Source organism: Globicephala melas, chromosome 12 (assembly GCF_963455315.2).
Source record: "Globicephala melas chromosome 12, mGloMel1.2, whole genome shotgun sequence".
Lineage (NCBI taxonomy): Eukaryota > Metazoa > Chordata > Mammalia > Artiodactyla > Delphinidae > Globicephala > Globicephala melas.
Window position 1 is genome coordinate 37,712,189 of NC_083325.1, and position 17,735 is coordinate 37,729,923.

Below are 17,735 nucleotides of genomic sequence, written 5' to 3' on the forward strand. Positions count from 1 at the left end.
ACTCACAACCACTGGAGCAGAGAGATCAGATGCAGGCACATAAACCCTTTAGAAGGACCAAGCTTACAAATCTTCAAACCCATATCACGTATCTGTGCCCTCATACTCGCTCACATGTATGGCCTCAACATTCCCACTAGGAGAGGACAGTGTGCTACATGTTCTCACAACACTAATCCTTCTGTTTTTGGAGTTTCATCCAATGCCTACTTGTTTTTAATTGAGCTTTAGCAGTTTCTTCTCAACAAAAGTCTAGGAAAGAAACTTGAGTGGTCAAAGCTGCTCCATGTTTCATCACCGTGGATACAAACCCCAAAATGGACATGGCTTAGGATGATAGAATCTTTAAGACGCTGCTCCATTCCACTCACTCCATTTTCAGTGAGTATAAAGAGTTAAATCCTTTATACTCACTGAAAGTGGAAGCGTAAATAAGTATTCATACTCCTCCCTAAAGACTCTACATGGGAAAGCACTTTTAAGAATTTTAAATACAAAGACAGATGAAAAGGTATAGTTCAATATTACTGTAATAGTTTCTGGGGGAAAAAAATGGCCTATTTGGGGAAAATGTAATTAAATGCTGGAAACAGAGATTATAGGTTACACATTACACGTGACAATTAAAAATATGGTGACTTTATTTCCATCTTCTTACAGTCCCCAGTATCACATCTGGTAAGAATCTTCATATCTATAACACAAAAATGTCTCAAGAAAGCATGTTACAAGACAGTATATATAAGCAACAGTTTGGCAGAATTCTAGTTCATATCCCCCCCAAAATTTTTTAATTCAAAAATAACAATTAACTTTATTTAACATATGTTATACTTACTACTTAAAATACCATGCTCTAGTTAAATAATTAATCAACAACACTGTATACAAATAAAATATTACACAAAATATATTTAAGAAAATGTTTTGGTATTTGATCTGAACAATAAATAAAAACACAGGCACTTCTACACTGAAACAGGAAAGCAGTCACTACTCAGGATAATAATTTTGTGTAAGCAACACGTAATCATGTGGCAAGAACAGAATTCTGCAGTTTTAAACTGACAAACCACTGATAAAAAGGTCTGCAACTTCAATCTTTTCACTTAAAGTTCAAAAGTTACATACGCTTTCCTGGTCCACAATGAAAAATCATAAACACAATATGGTTACCAGGGTCAATTCAATCTTCAGTTTGAAGATTATGGAATCATACTCATTATTTTCAAATACTAAAAAAGAGAGAACTATCACGATACCACCCAGCAAATGAAATACAAGATAGTTAAGCTTCCTCCTTATTATGACCAAAAGACCATAACAAGATAAACTGGATGAATGTCACACGGTGATTCCCATTTTGCAAAACTGATTAGATTAACCCAAGGAAATGTTGGGGCAGCAGGAAATTTCAACAGAAGTTAACTTTTCCAGACTATTTAAAAAATTCATCCAAATTTCATGAAAATAAATGTAATTCCATTTCACAAAAAGCATTGAGTCATATATAACAGTGTCTTTGTAGCCAGTAGGTTTATGAATACCTAAATTGCAGATAATTCACTCATTATAATGGGAAATAGGATTACCATCATATGAGGGCAAAACAAAAATAACTTAACACGATCAGATTCCAGAAACATGATTTCAGATGACAAGGGGGACAAGTTAGAAAATAATGACCACTAGCCAGCAGGAAGGGTCAGAATCATTCGTCCTGTCATATCCTACATAAAAATTAGGATCTTCTGCTTTCCCTCTTCAGAAAGTACTACACTGAAAGGTTTAGAGGCCCTCATATGGATACTACTCATAAAGGCAGTTTTGATGGTTTTACATAGAAATTACCTCTAATGTGAGAGAACACAACATGGGAACTATTCGAGATACATCTTTCTATGCAAAATTTAGTTTTGTACATAATTTAGCAACTTAAATGAGCATTTTGCAACCGAGACCAAATATCAATCATCTCTTGAGGTTTTCTACTATGTACCAACATCAAACCTACATAGGAACAAATGTTATTCCTGTTTTTCTCTTCTATATCAAATGTCCTGAAGCCTTTGTGTTTCTCTGGAACGAGGCCAAGTTTCTGAAGGCACATTCCAGTATAAACGTCATCGATGGGGTAGAGAAGGACCTGGTCAGTTACATTGTATAGCCTCAGGGCCAGGTGGCCGGAGTACAGGAATCCACCTCCCCCTGCATAAGGTGGGTAGACGCCAGTGTAAACAACTTCCGGGATGTAGTACTTGAGTTTCTTATCCCGATGAGGTCCAGCATTGTGAATCACATCACCTATAAACAAATCTTTGGCTTTGTTCTTGGATAAGCTATTCAAGTAATTCAGGATGTGATGGGTGTTCACAAAAACATCATCATCACCCTTGAACACGAACTCAGCATTTGGGCAGGAAGTGCTCACCCACCTGAGAAAGAGTACTTCTTTCAGAGATAAGTTGAAGAAGGTGTCTCTGTAGTTCCACATAAGAATGTCTTGGTGTTTCTCACTCTCAAATTTCAGCATATCTGAAAGGTCAGGATGGTTGTCCTCTGGGGAGGTCTGGCCCAGTAAGAAGACTCGCACCACTGTTTGGTTCCCCATATTGGTTTCTTTGCCCCAAGATTCCCGAATTGCTTGCCTTCTGTCGAAATGTGAAGTAAGGGACTTAATCGCCAGCAATAAGAAGGGCTTCTTTGCACACTTATCAGGTTGATCTATAAGCAGTGAATAATTTCGACATCTCAAATACAACAGAAAGTCTTTAAATCTGTCTGGCAAACTGTCGAAACCTGAAACTACTGATGTGACCCTCAGGTCAGGTTCACAATAATTCAGATGGCTTATGTTGGAAAATCCGTATGCTTCCCCTGTCTGGTTGGCTAACATGTTCAAAATGGGATTGTACTTCCTGTTCAGCTTTTCTTGTTCCCTGTTCCAATATGCCTTGGGAGGGTCAGATATCTTCCAGAACTTGTCTTTAGGTATTATTACTTCCCCTTTTCCATTTTTTTCTTGGCTACTGCTTTTGGAGACTTCCACAATCAAATAAATGAAGACATTTACCATCATCAGGATTCCCAACAACTTTATTCTTCGACGTCCAACACTCATTTCTCATATCTGAAATAAAAGAGAGGAGCATTGTATTGATTAGATTATTATTAATTGCATTTGCTCACATGCCACTTGCCTCTTTTATGTCCCCCGGAATAGCGGTTTAGAGCACAGATTCTAGATTTGCACTGCCTGGGTTCAAATCATGGCCCTATCATCCTAGACTCAAGCTCTGTGACCTTGGGCAAGTTGTATAACCAATGTCTCAGCTTCTCCATCTGTAAAATGGGGATACATAACCCATTTCATAGGACGGTTTTGAGAGCTATATGCCTTTATATGTAAGCTTTTAAAACAGTGGCTGGCCTATAGCTAGCTGTGTATAAATGACCCTTAACGCTGTGGCTGTTTTGGACACTGGAGGGCAAAGATATGCATTAACTAGATAATTCACAGGTGCTTCAACTTCCTTGCTTACACAAGGACATATACAAATCAGTGTGCTGCAAACGGATGTGCTCACAATTCATAATAACAAATACAGTTTATATTTGTTATTATGGACATACCTGCACACACACATAACTGTATTTATGTGAGCTGCAACATGTGCAGTTCCATGTCATTTACTTTGATCCCCTATTTTACTCTATTTTTTTTTAAATGGTGGCCACAACCTTGAATTGTTTCCTGACCTTCCATTTTACAGATGGGGAAACCAAGGCAGAAAGATTAAGACACTTGCCCAGGGCTGCAGGGTTAGGAGGTGGAGGAGACACTAACCACACTGAATGTTCAGAGAGATGAAACCAGCTTCATACCAGCTTCATCCAAATCGCCCACAACTGAGACCAACCAAAATGTCATCAACAGAAGTTTGGATTATGAAACTGTGCTATATTCATACACTGGAACAACCCCTAACAATAAAGAGGAAAACTACTGCTACAAGCAACAACAGTGTAGTGAGGGAGAGAGAGACCTCAAACTCCATTTATGTTAGGTTCAAGAAGGCAAAATTAATCTAGGCCCTAGAAATCTGAAAGTGATAGGGGTAGGGGTTTTGAATGGAGAGAGTCAGGAGGGGCCTTCTTGGGTATAGAAATATACTGTGTATGTCTTGATCTGGATGAGGTTTCATGGGTGTATACATTTGTCAAAAGTCAAACTGTATTCTTAAGATCCCTGCTGTTTATAGCAAAGAAGGAAAAGAGAAATGAAAATGACATTTTAGTGAAATATCAAAGGCCAAGAATAGATTTCAGGCTGTAGGCAACAGAACAAAGAAAGAGTAATGAGATGGTCTGCTGGGGTTGTAACTGCAGAGTTCTAACACTAGTGAGACAGATGGCCCAAGAACAACCAGTTAGATAAGCTTGACATTAAAAGACAACCCCAAAAAGTGGAATGGCAATACTCGGTAAAGAATTTTCTTATCAGGCTGGGATCTCCCTGGTGGCACAGTTGTTAAGAATCCGCCTGCCAATGCAGGGGACACGGGTTTGAGCCCTGGTCCGGGAAGATTCCACATGCCACAGAGCAACTATGCCTGGGCACCACAACTACTGAGCCCACGTGCCACAACTACTGAAGCCCGCGAGCTCTAGGGCCCACATGCCGCGACTACTGAGCCCACGTGCTGCAACTACTGAAGCCCAGGCGCCTAGAGCCCGTGCTCCACAGCAAGAGAAGCCACCGCACTGCAACGAAGAGTAGCCCCCGCTCGCCACAACTAGAGAAAAACCCGTGCACAGCAACGAAGACCCAATGCAGCCAAAAACAAATTAAAAAAAAAAAAAAGAATTTTCTTATCAGGTTAATTCTACAGCTGAGAATTCATCCTCAGAAAAGAATCCCAAAGAAGTATTGCTTCTCAGGCAGGGTGCATTATCTTGATACAGGGAGCCTCTGAAGAAGGTATTGTTACTTTTATTCCCATTTTATACCTGAGGAAACAGATTTAAAGAAGTAACTGTGATAAGGGCAGAGCTGGAATCCTAGCCAAGGTGATGGGGGTTCTAAGACCACCATGTCAAATGGTAGCCACTCTTCTCTGACCTCTAGAACAAAATGGGTTTCTTTATTGGGGGGGAGGGCTGCAGTTAATAAACATTGATTCTTCTAAAATTTCAATACAAAATGTGAAAGTTCAAAAAGGATGGTGTGAAGGAAACAGTTTGGTATCACTGGAGAAGCATAGGATTTTTTTTTTTAATTTATTTATTTTTGGCTGCGTTGGGTCTTCGTTGCGTTGCTGCGCGTGGGCTTTCTCTAGTTGCAGTGAGCAGGGGCCACTCTTTGTTGTGGTGCGCAGGCTTCTCATTGCAGTGGCTTCTCCTGCCGCGCAGCACGGGCTCCAGGCACGTGGGCCTCAGTAGTTGCGGCACATGGGCTCAGCAGTTGTGGCTCGCAGGCTCTAGAGCGCAGGCTCAGTAGTTGTGGCACACGGGCTTAGCTGCTCTGCAGCATGTGGGATCCTCCCAGATCAGGGCTTGAACCCGCGTCCCCCGCATTGGCAGGCGGACTCCCAACCACTGCGCCACCAGGGAAGCCCTGTTTGTTTTTTTAAAATTGAAGCATAGTTGACTTACAACATTATATTAGTTTCAGGTATACAATATTGTGATTTGCTACTTATATAGATTATACTCCATACAAAGTTATGATAAAATATTGACTATATTCCCTGTGCTGTCCATTACATCCTTGTAACTTATTGATTATGTATTTTAATCAAGGGTAGTGTTTATTTATTTATTTGTTACTATAAGATTTAAAAATTCACTGGGTTCTAACAAATAGTCTCAAGGCAGAAGTATTTGCCACGCTGAGAATGCTGTGAAGTTATCACTATGTTGAACAGCCCAGATTAGATCAATGGGAATTCACAAACTGTTTTGCGTCTCTTAAAATCTGTCCAGTAGATCCAAATCTAGTTGCTTGTATTTATCACTGCTAAATAGTTTCGGTTAAGGACATATAAGTAAAAGATGTTTTTATAAAACCAGTCCCTACACCATACCTTCCACTCCCCAAAGCCTCTACACAGCTAGAGAACATGGCAGATGATAAAGTTATGTGGGTGCTCTCAGCTCACCCAGGTAAGCAGCCTCCCATCACCACTCCATTCTCCCCTCACTTCTCAACCACTACCCACCCTCCAACCCTCAAGAATCCCACTACTGAGGTACCAAGAAAGGGCCTTCTTAAACTTCCTCCAAAGAAGGCGGTAAAAAAAAAAAAAAAAACCCACAAGATATTCCCTACTCCTTAATTATAGGTTTAAAGGGCCCCAAGTCACACACAACCTGAATAATCCATAAGTCTATGGTCCATGCCCTCCTTAGGTCAGCTCCTTTCAAGTGAGCCTCTGAGCACACCTTTTATGCAAACTGAAGGCCAGTACATCTTCGGCACCCTAAACCTCTTTGTTATGGGTCTGACTTGCCAGGACAGGAGAGCTCAAGTGGACACTTGGAATGTATTTGTGTGGGTATCTGATACAATTAAAGAATTAGTCATCTTATTAGCAAATAAATCATGGATAGTTTTAAGTTGGTTTTTTTTTGGCCTCCAGATTCGAGACAAAACACTTTCCAAAAACAAACCATTCTCTCTAAATTAGGATAACTTTCCTAAAGCTGAAGTAGCACTTGACCCAGTATCACTGGTCTTGCCCTTCATGTGAACAGGCTGAAAAGAGGACAAGGAAAAGTATGAGGGTGAACAGAGAAAGACTACAATGAGCAAGAAGATCTGGAAGGAAAAACAGCACACGCTATGAACAGCTAACTACTTGGCAGAAATTTTCAACTCAGAAAAGGAGTCTGGATCAGTAGACTATTCCTAAAATTTCTACAGTAAAACAGGACAGCTTAAGGGAGAAAAAAAGAGAGGCACAGTACTTTTACATAACGGGTCGTGAAACTGTAAGTTAATTTTCCTAGGAAAAGATTCAGGGTGAATAATATAATTCCAGATAAATGAGCCAGTTATGCATCCAGACCTATGGATACCTGCAATCCAGACAGAACCATCTGAAATGACGGTGTGATGTTTCGTATCATGAAAAGCAACAATCCTTCTTTCAGGAATATTTTGAAGAGTGCATTAAGCTTGCTGACCCTGGCCAAGGTTTCCAGCTTTATCACGGCAATTCAGGCTTTTATTTCTGCCATCAAGACCCAGCCAGGACCTCCCATATTCTCGGCCAAGATAGGGCTTTGTGGCTCTCAAAGGGACACCATCCTCACCTTGTTTCAAGGATTCAAGTCCTTGATTCAAGGATTCCAGAACATTTCCTGTCCATTTCTCATTTGTGCCCCCTCAGGGAAGCTGAGAGGATACCACTTTACCAGGGAGAAAAAGAAAGGCTCCAAGAGGGTTATAACTGGGCTGCCTAAATGTCACCACAGAGTTAAGAGGTAAGGGCAAGATGACAGAGTCTTCTGGCTCCTAATCCAGGGCTTTTGGGATCTCCTCCTTTTTCTACAAGCCGTGGCCACATTCTTTTAACCTGGTCCAGGTCAACAGTGAAGTCTCAAGGGCTGGCTCAAGGCTGAAAAGACCCAAAGCACTGGGTCATGGTACATTTGGTTGTTACAAAGACTTTCCAAAGAAAGGGAAATTGGAGCCTAGAAGCTCCCAGCCCCACTTCTGACAAGGGGCCAGCCTTCCTTTTCTAAATTCCCAAACGTGCAGCTTGGGCTAAACTCTTACCACTATTTCTAAAGGGCATTTCTTCCAAACCAACCTGAGAAGGAAGGGTGGGAAAACCACCCAGATTCTCAATTATACATTTCCATCGAGTATAAATGTCAACTTTCATTTGTGACCGAGGCACAGTCCCTCGCATGAGAACTAGACTCTTACAATAAACCAAAGTTCATGGAAAGGAGGATAAAGCAGTGACCTCCATAAAAATATCTGTGGGAAAAAGCTCTCTGAATATTTGACTAAATATTCCCATTACAGACATAAAACCAATTCCGTGTCCTTTTTTGAGCAGGAAGTTACATTGCTCAAAAAGAATTTTGAGTAAGAAAACCTACCCTGAAGCTAGAGAAGATGTTATACAACCCTCACTGTGAAACACAGAATTTTTATTGTAACAGAAATAGAAAATCCCATATGCAGACAAAGAACAACCTTAGCTTTCACTTTGTACTTGGAAGTAGACTCTCCCCAACAGAGACTGAACAGTCTTAAAATTTCTAAAACACTTCAGTTAATTTTGTTTAACAACAACTTCCTTCTTTATTTTGCAATTAAAATATTTAGAAAGGTAGAGACACACACAAAAAAATTTGTGTTAGCTGAAAATGGATTATAAAATAGTACAGATGCCATGCTTAAACTATGTGAAAATCCAGATAAGATACCACACAAAAACAAAACCGGGTTAATCAGGGTGGTAGGATTATAGGTTATTTTCATATTCTTTAGTGCTGCCACACCATCTTCCCCCTTCAGCAGCATCTACCACTCACATCTAGACTGCCTGGGACGGGGGCTGGGGCACGTCACACACAAATCCTAATGCCAGGTTCCCATTTCTAGAACCCACATCACTAGTCTGGGCCATGGCCCCCCAGTCCCAGACACTCCAGCCCTGTACTGGACCCTGCGGTGTTCAGCACAGGCTCTGTCACAACATCCATCCCTAGATCACTGCACACCTTTCCGTGGGCCCGTGCTCTCTGCCTGAAGCCATCTATCAAGAGGACTCCTCAAAATAATAGTAAAATATGAACACTTAGGCTTTATTTTAATAAATACTTAGGTACCACTGGCTATGTGCCAGGCACCAGTGATGCTATGAGGCAGATACTCAGAGAGGAGATTTAACTTGTCCAAGGTCACACAGCTGGCAGATGGCAGAGCCAGGATTCAAACCTAAGCGGCTCCTCCTAAAACTCCAGCATCTGAGTTTTAAACCATGATACAAGTGAACACTGCAGCACAGGCTTAGGACATAAGGAACTAAAAGGATGATGGTCTGATTTTCAATGGTTAATCTTCTTAAAAGATTATTTTAAAAACTGTTTTTATTTAAAATTTTAAAATATTTATACATCTGAACCCTCAAAACTACCATCAGTCAAAGTCAGATATGAGAGGTAGGGCAGGGTCATAAGTAACATTTACTGAATGGCTCTTCTGTAGTCATTTCGTTTCCCAATACGCAATCTAAACAATCCCAATGTTTCATTCCTGGACACTAGACTGGGAACCACTAAAGAGGATGGTCCTGAAAGGTTCCCTCCAGTTCTGAAAGTGAAGCGCTGGCCAGAAGACATTTGAATGTGGCCACTGACAGCCACAAAGACCCATTCTCACAAAGCTCTGAGTCAGAGCCTGACTCCTCCACCCCAAGGGACTCCGGCATGCTAGGCAGACAGCCACGAGTAGCTGGTCAGGGACAGAACAGCAACCACACCCGGATCCAGTCCAAAACCTGTGCCCAGGACTGCCTTTGCCGCCCACACCCCCAGTACCAAAGTGAAAGATAAAAGAAAGGCAGCACCTTCCTGTAATCAGGAAATGAAATGACCAGCCACCCCATCTAGTCACGCTGAGGCTTGGAGGCAAGAAATCCAAGTTCCTGATTCGGTCACGGGAGTCTGAGCAGGCGGCCTCCGTGTCTAGGGGTGTCCTGCTTCCTGCTCACTCTCCTGCACAAACGGGACCCACAAATCCTCCAGGAGACAAAGAGCCCAAGCCCACTGCCATACCACGGGAGCAGGGGACGTGTACGTCATTCTGCCTGCCCAACCTCCCCCATCCTCCCTCCAGAAGCCTGGTGAGAGTGGCTAAATCCTTACTTCCCAGGCTTTTAACATCTGTTGCCTGGTCCTTGCCAGACTTTTCCAGATTCTGCTCAGATAAAGAGACAGGGAGAGCTTGCAGCTAAGTGGGGCCACCTCCCAGCGCTCAGGGCAGACAGTGGGGTGGTGATAAGGGTGTGAGTGCAGCAGCTCAGTGGGACCAGAAGAGCTGGGCCATACCTAGAGTTCGTTCCTTAATGGGAGCAAGAAGCCTGGCCTCGGTTCTTGCCTGGGCTGGTGCCGGGGAACCCCAGGATTCCCCCCACAAGCTCACCTAGAAGCTGGCATGAAGCGAGAACATGCGTCTGACTGCTTTCTGGTCTGTAAGTCCTAGAACAACTATCAGCTAAATTCAAGGAATTTGTTTCATAGTCATTAGCAGTACCCTTCATGTTCAAAATTTAAAGGGAAAAGTACATATGATGAATCTATTTACCTACATTCCCCCACAGGTGACATTATACATCAAAGTGTCTATAGGACGTGTTTTGGTCCCCATTGATTATAGTTCCCCCAAAACCCAATGTGGCTGATTTTCTCAAATGGTATTTATCATTTAAAATAAAATCAATCACTAAGTTCATCCTTTAAATAAACATGCATAGAATTTTCAGAAAAGGAGAAAGGAAAATTTAGTAAACAATGACAGGGAATTAACCCTCCCAGAGGCCATCCTGCCCCTGCCTTTAGTAAAACTGGTAAGAATTTCAGATCTTCAGTGTATAAGATTATGTCATTATAAAACAAGGCTCGTAGATGTTTTGAGGATGGAAATGTTCCAGATCCATAGTTAGTCTGGTACCCGGAGTCAGAGAGCCCAGAATTAAATTCTGGTTATGCTACCTACTACTAGCTGTGTGACCTTATGCAAGTTGCTTGACTTCTCTGAGCCCCAGTTCCCTCATTTGTAAAATGGGGATGATATAACCTACCACACCAGGTGCTGTCTACTGTGCACTGGGCTTTCAATAGTTTTCCTTCACAGGTTCTGATTCCTCCTCCAAACACTAAGCATACTTCTCAAGTTTTATCATTCATTGCCTCTTTTACAAATATTCTCTCTCTAGAAACCCATCTATCCATTGTCTTAAACATTACCTCCAGAAGAAGTATCACAAGTTGACCCAGCTAACTCCAGATAGTAAATGCCGTGTGGAGTTTCTCTTCCTGGGTCCCCCATCTGCAATGGATCAACTTCCCATGTGCACTCCCCAGCAGGACCTTGAATTGCTTCTTCCCCCTGCTTTACACATCCAGCACATCTGTGTTCCCACCTCTGTAACATCACTTGCACCTCCTCCTCACCTGTCCTCTATCCCATTCAGGCTCTGCCACTGGCTACTGCAGGAGCCCAATGCCTTACTTCCCACAGCTCCCAAATATGCCCTGTTCCCCAGCTACTCAGTCTTCAGCCACTGTACATACATTCCCTTCTCATGCTGCTCCCTGGTTTGGTCACCACCACCAACATGGCACCGCTCCCTCATAGCCTACTGTAACTGTGTTGTCTTCTAAAACTCCTCTCTGCTCCATTCTTGGAGCTTAGGGCCTCATGGCCTCTTCCCCTCTTCTGTGAGTTCTCCTGCCCAAGGATAGGCCCCAGCCTAAATACCAGCCTCATTCCTCCAATCTTCTCACTCACATGCCCTTCTGGTCCCTTTATGATGATTTGTGCTTCCTTTCACACCACCTCCTGCCAACATCCTCCATCTCTATACCATATACACTTGAACCTCCACCAGAGCAAACACATTTCTCTTCCAGAAAAATCGCAGCTTCACTCTGCCACCTGAGGAGTGCCCTCTGTCTGCCATGCCTTCCTGAAGAGCTTCTACTCCTAAATTAGGTCAAGTGTCACTCCTGAAGAGCCCACCTCCCAGGAGTTAGGGCATCCTCTGTGATCAAGGTCTTCACCCTGCACCACCATTACCCCAGCACATGGCATCTGAGAGTCATTCAGCATTTGCTGAATAGAAAGGTATTTGGGTCATCTGGTCAAGTTCACTGAATACAGATGTTCAGTAGAAATTAGATTACATATACATGCCCTTTCTCCAAAGAGATGACACAGGAAAAATCACTTATATGTGTGCTAGTCAACGACACATATGTATTTATAGAAATCTGTCTCACCTGGGCGGGTGCAGGCAGGATTTGAAGAGGTAAACTATGGTGAAAAGCCCAGTCCAGCCCCTCATTTCCCACAGGCAGCCCAGGCCCTCCAGTGTGGGAATGCAGGAGCGTGGATTCAGCAGTGCTTCTAGGTGAGGGCTCCATCCCTCCTCTGGCAGCACACCCAAGCCAACTCTCCTTCATCCCATCCCCACAGAGAGGAGCCTCCACATTCCTTCCTGGTGAGGGGAGGACCTCCAGCAAGTGTTACCCCCACCAAGGCCATGATAGCAGAGGGACAGGGTGAACGTGCGTAAAGGGAGGCAGGCCCCAGTACAGACTGGAAGCTTGGAGGCATCTATTTACCTAGGTGGGAAACCATTTTAGAAAAGAAATGCTGCAATGCAGGCAGTCACTTCTTGGGGAGCTTCATGTGCTTTGGAAGCCCTTGTTAAGACCCTGTACATGGCTATGGTTTGGTAAGTGTTTCCCCTCCAAGCTCCAGGACCTATGTACAAACCAGTATAGTCTGGCAGGCTCTCAACAAGCCCTCAGAGAAATCCCTAGAAGATTTCTCTTTGATTCATCCTTCCGTTTGCTTAGTTGGGTTACATGGAATGTATTTCAGTCTGGGTCCAATCAGGAGGCAGAAACCACACAGTAATTCAACCAGGGGAAGTTTAAAAATATAATAATTGAGTAACTATAAAGATGGAATAGAACTCTAATGCCCTGCACCAGACAAAAAGTACCCAAGAAAGGACAAGCGTGGAAGAAAAGTTCAGAGCTTGTTGAAGTAGGTATAGGGGGCAGTTCCTGGGTGCCCAGGCCAGAGATGGTCCAGTCACCAGGAGAGCAGGAACAACCCTCTGGGATGCAGGCACAAAGCCTGGAACACGCAAGAGTCCCCATCAGGAGGGTTTCAGGAAACAAACCTTGCAGACTGCTGGGACGGTGTGCAGAGAGAACGAGGGTGCGGAAGGAGTCATGCACACACAGGGAGTCCAGCTGCCGCTGGAACAGGAACTGGAGAGGCCTCCCTCTGCACGAGCTTAGCACGTCAATGCATGGCTCGGACAGGAACAGCTCAGGGCCACTGCTCAGGACAAAGATCAGGTGGCCAGCTCACTAGACAGCCAGGATCACAGGGCTCCCAGTGTGTATACATGTGGGGGCTGAAGAGAAGCAGCGACCTGGGCTGGGCACAGGCTCCCCCTTCTACCACGGCTGCCAGAGCCAGAGAGAGGGCACAGCAGCCACATGCTAGAGAGCTGTGGCCTGCAGACCCACAGGAAAAACAGCAGGCTCTACAGGAAGCCTGGTTCTAGACTCTGGGAACCAGGAAGGAAAAGCTCTTTCTCCTGCAACATCCTCTTCAGAGCCCTCAACTTAGAGAAGGCAAAGGAAAAATATTTGAAGGCTCTGATCCATTTTCACAGATCAGGCAACAAAGGGTGAATTTGGAGCTGACAAGCAATAGTTAAAAACTGATACAAGTTAGAGATCTCTATATCACCAACCTGAAGTCATATTCAAACCATGAACACCGTTACTCAAGTCTGGAGTTAGGGGAAACGTGTATAAAACATGGGTCCTGTACAGTGAATTGATAGACAAGCAATAAATACGAGACAGTCCATTTGTCAACAGCAGAGGACAAGGCAGGGACCTGAGTGGGGCTTGAAATAGGGTAGATTTCAGATATGTGAGGAGAAGCAAGGCAGGCAAGAGGTGGGGGGCTGGGTGGGTAGAGGGTGTCTGCATGCAGAGACCAACACAACCAGTTTGTGGCAGATGGGTGCTGAGACCACTAGAGAGAATAGATAAGCGCTGTTGAGCCCAAGGGCTCTCCACGGGATGGGAGTGTACCATGCCTACAACTAACGTTAACAAATGCTGCTGCCAGAGGGATTGTAGGAATGTGTTTTCTTTCACAGTCCCTCTATTAAAAACAAACAAACAGAAGACTGACTAAATCACACAAGAATATGAAATAGGGAAAAATGAAGAACTTCCAAATTGGATGTCCATGTTGATTACAAATACAGTTGTATACTGTGTTCAGAGATTTAACTTCTATAAAGCAGATTAGGTTCACAAGCGGAAGACAGCATGATCTGAGGGGTCCATCTTCTATCATCAGATCTCTAATGCACCTCTGACAGAGTACAGGCATTTGGCCTGGCTTACTAATCACTAACCCACGAGTCGGGGACTTCCCTGGTGGTCCAGTGGGTAAGACTCCACACTCCCAATGCAGCGGGCCTGGGTTGATCCCTGGTTGGGGAACTAGATTCCGCGTGTCACAACTAAGAGTTTGCATGCAACTAAGAGTTCGTGTGCTGCAACTAAGAGCCCACGTGCCTCAACTAAGACCCAGCACAGCCTAATACTAAAAAAAAAAAAAAAAAAAACCAAACACAAGTTGTTTCTGATTTTCCCTATAATCGAAAAAGAAAAACTGATGAACAACCTCATATGTGCATCTTTGTCCATTGTCTTATTATTTCCTTTGGAAAAATTACAAAGAGAACATACATTTTTAAAGTCATTTAGAATATAATCAAATTATTCCCCGTCCCACCCATCCCCCACCAAAAACAAAAGCCAGATTGATTTATCCTTTCACTGTACACACCCAAGAGCACAGCACTCTCCATGTTGACTGTGGACACTGTCCTTCTTTTTAATCTTCACAAAAAAAGGACTTCTGCTTGTTTTAACTGACCCATCGTCATTTATGTGCTTCCTTCCTGACTTCCCACTCCTCATGCCCTTTGCCCATTTTCCACACCGGGATATTCTCACCTCATTTAATCTTTTTTTTTTTTTTTAATTTATTTCTGGCCGCATTGGGTCTTCGATGCTGTGCACGGGCTTTCTCTAGTTGTGGTGAGGGGGGGCTACTCTTTGTTGCAGTGCACGGGCTTCTCAATGCAGTGGTTTCTGTTGCAAGGCACAGGCTCTAGGCACGCAGGCTTCAGTAGTTGTGGCACACAGGCTCAGTAGCTCCGCAGCATGTGGGATCTTCCCAAACCAGGGCTCGAACCCGTGTCCCCTGCATTGGCAGGCGGATTCTTAACCACTGCGCCACCAGGGAAGTCCTCATTTAATCTTTACAAACTCAAATATGTGAAGCAGTTACTCTGAGGTCACAAAGCTAATCTGGGTGGAGCCAGAACTTGGACCCTGGACCCTGCCCCCAAGTCTAAACTCTTTCTACCACACAACCTCGTTGCTCAAAGAAGATTTCAAGAATCCTCAAATAAAGTTGCACTTTAAAAAAAAATTACTTAGGAAGTGAAATCATTGCATCTGTGGATACCCAGAAGATGTAGGCCGTTTCAAAGAAAGCCAGGCAGTTGCGTTTTGTTTTTAAGCAACATGAGAAAGGAATAATGTAGACAGAATCTCCAGAAGGGAACCAGTCGGTAGTCTTAAGGTGCCCAGAGGTCCTGGTCTAGTAAGGCGGTCCCCATCCCTGCTTTGGGCGGAGTCCCTGCAGGTCTGTGGTAGGTGTTAATCCACACTGAGGAATGAGAGATCGGCAGCAGTTTCAACCAGCCCAATCTAACAAACCTGTTGGGCAAACCCTTTTGGCAAGAGCTTTTACACAGAAAAAGCCCCGCCTCTCCTCTCCCCCTCCCTTCCCGGGGGCACCACAGCCTGAGGCTGAAGGGATCCCAGGACGATCCTCCCACCTGCTAGAGGTTAGATCCGAGTGGGCCTGCAGCCCAGCTCTCCAGGCTCTGAGAGGAAGAGACACTGGCCGTGTCAGAAAAGGTGATGGAAGAGCAAGTGTTGGCCACAAACTGTACCCTCTCACCCTTTTACTTGTTTTCTCCAGAACATGCACATGCATTCCACACACAGACCATATCCCGAGTTCATTACCAAAAAGAAGCTACAAGAATTTCTTTTCCAGGGCCTTATAGCTCAGCTACTCCAACCACCTCCTGTACGGAAGAAGAAACCAAGATGCAGAGAGGCACAGAGGCTTGCCCAGGGTCAGCATAGGTAGGAGTCACACAGTGAGAATCATCATCACGGACAAAGTCGCATTCTCATAGCTTCTTGTGAGCCATCAACATAAAATACAAGGCCAGCAAGGCGGACTGCAGCAGCACCACCGTGAACCCGCCCCGCCCCCAGACAGTGGTTTTATTACTTCCTTTTTGCTGTCTTTAACACTTCACACACATTTATCTGACTTGCCACACCTCTTCGGTAACAAGTCTTACACAACCCACAGGGCACGTGGCCATCAAGACCAGGGGCTGGGCCATTTCATTTCAGTCTCTCTAGCGTCTGCCACTCTGACAACATATTGACAGTCAATACATTTGAGGACAAGAAGGACATAAATGGGGAGGGGCAGTAAAGGAACGAGGATTAAATAAAGGAAAAATTTCTATTCCTTGACCTTCTTCATCTTTTGCTCCACACAAATCATTGTTGAATAATTACACACACAGGCCCTGCATTTCCAGGCCCCCCAGAGACCCTCCCTGGCCCCTGGCTGTCTATGTGTCAGGCCAGGACACTCCTCTTCACAACTGTCATAAGCCTTTTCCAATTCCTGTCCTTTCCCCTCCATGCCTCACCCTCAACCATCAGGACAGCATCACTGGGTGTCATCTCAATGCAGGACATCACCTAAAAAAATCCCAGGAAACATATGATTAAACAAATCTGTAAACAAACTAAGGCCCAAGGGATGGGAGGAGTGGAGGAAGAAGGCAATTAAAAATTAATAAAACTGCTGAAGCATAAATTACAGTACTGGACTAGAAACTAAGTTATCATTATATAATATAAACTATATTACATAAACTAAGTTATCAAACTGACCTTGGATAAGTGCTTCTGGAAACAAGCAGGCCATCAGCCATGGCTTGGCAATCTTGGTGGACAGAGATGGGGCGGGGAGGAGGTAACTTGGGGCTTGCTATGTGGGCTACTTCTGCCTACAGTCACACATAGAGAAAAGCTGGTGAAACCAATTAAGAAAGAATATTTTCACATAGGTACTGGAAAAGAGATTATTGTCATTTTACACAGTAAATGCATGAAATACTCAATTAAAGACTAATTTAACGGGACTTCTCTGGTGGCACAGTGGTTAAGAATCCACCTGCCAATGCAGGGGACATGGGTTCAAGCCCTGATCTGGGAAGATCCCACGTGCCGTGGAGAAACGAAGCCCGTGCACCACAACTACTGAACCTGCGCTCTAGAGCCCGCGAGCCACAACTACCGAGCCCGTGTGCTGCAACCACTGAAGCCCACACGGCGCAACAAGAGAAGCCACTGCAATGAGAAGCCCGCGCACGGCAACAAAGACTAGCCCCCACTCACCGCAACTAGAGAAAGTCCGTGAGCAGCAATGAAGACCCAATGCAGCCAAAAATAAATAAATAAATCTATTTAAGAAAAAGACTAATTTAACAAAATCAAAAGTTGACTCTCCTCAAAGTTTTAGGATTGACTTTCAGAATCACATCACTCCTCACCACTTAATTCCATGGGCTATAATAAATGACCATAAAGAGAAGTAAAATTTTTTAGATTTTAAAACAATCACTTTAATGTTAAGCACTTGGGCAGCCAAATTCAATCTGCCATTTTCCCCGACAGAGATTCACCTATGTCACTTCCGAAAAGTACTCTACAAACTCTTTCAAATCACCAATGCCCTTCCCAATTCTATTAAATTTGGTAATCCTTGTCCC

The 17,735-nt window shown here is 43.9% G+C and overlaps 1 protein-coding gene across 3 annotated transcripts in view; it reads right to left on the reverse strand.

Annotated features, from left to right (window-relative positions):
* Window positions 1-623: 623 nt before the first annotated feature.
* Window positions 624-17,735, reverse strand: part of B3GNT2 (UDP-GlcNAc:betaGal beta-1,3-N-acetylglucosaminyltransferase 2) — an 83,390-nt gene continuing 66,278 nt past the window's right edge. For 2 of the 3 annotated variants that reach the window (XM_070046876.1, XM_030877355.2), the window contains exon 2: window positions 624-3,130. In XM_070046876.1, coding sequence (XP_069902977.1) covers window positions 1,928-3,121 — 1,194 coding nt within the window. In that variant the 5' untranslated portion in view covers window positions 3,122-3,130 and the 3' untranslated portion in view covers window positions 624-1,927. Of the gene's footprint in view, window positions 3,131-9,590; window positions 9,764-17,735 lie in introns of those variants that run through there. The other variant, XM_060309589.2, reaches the window with a different exon arrangement.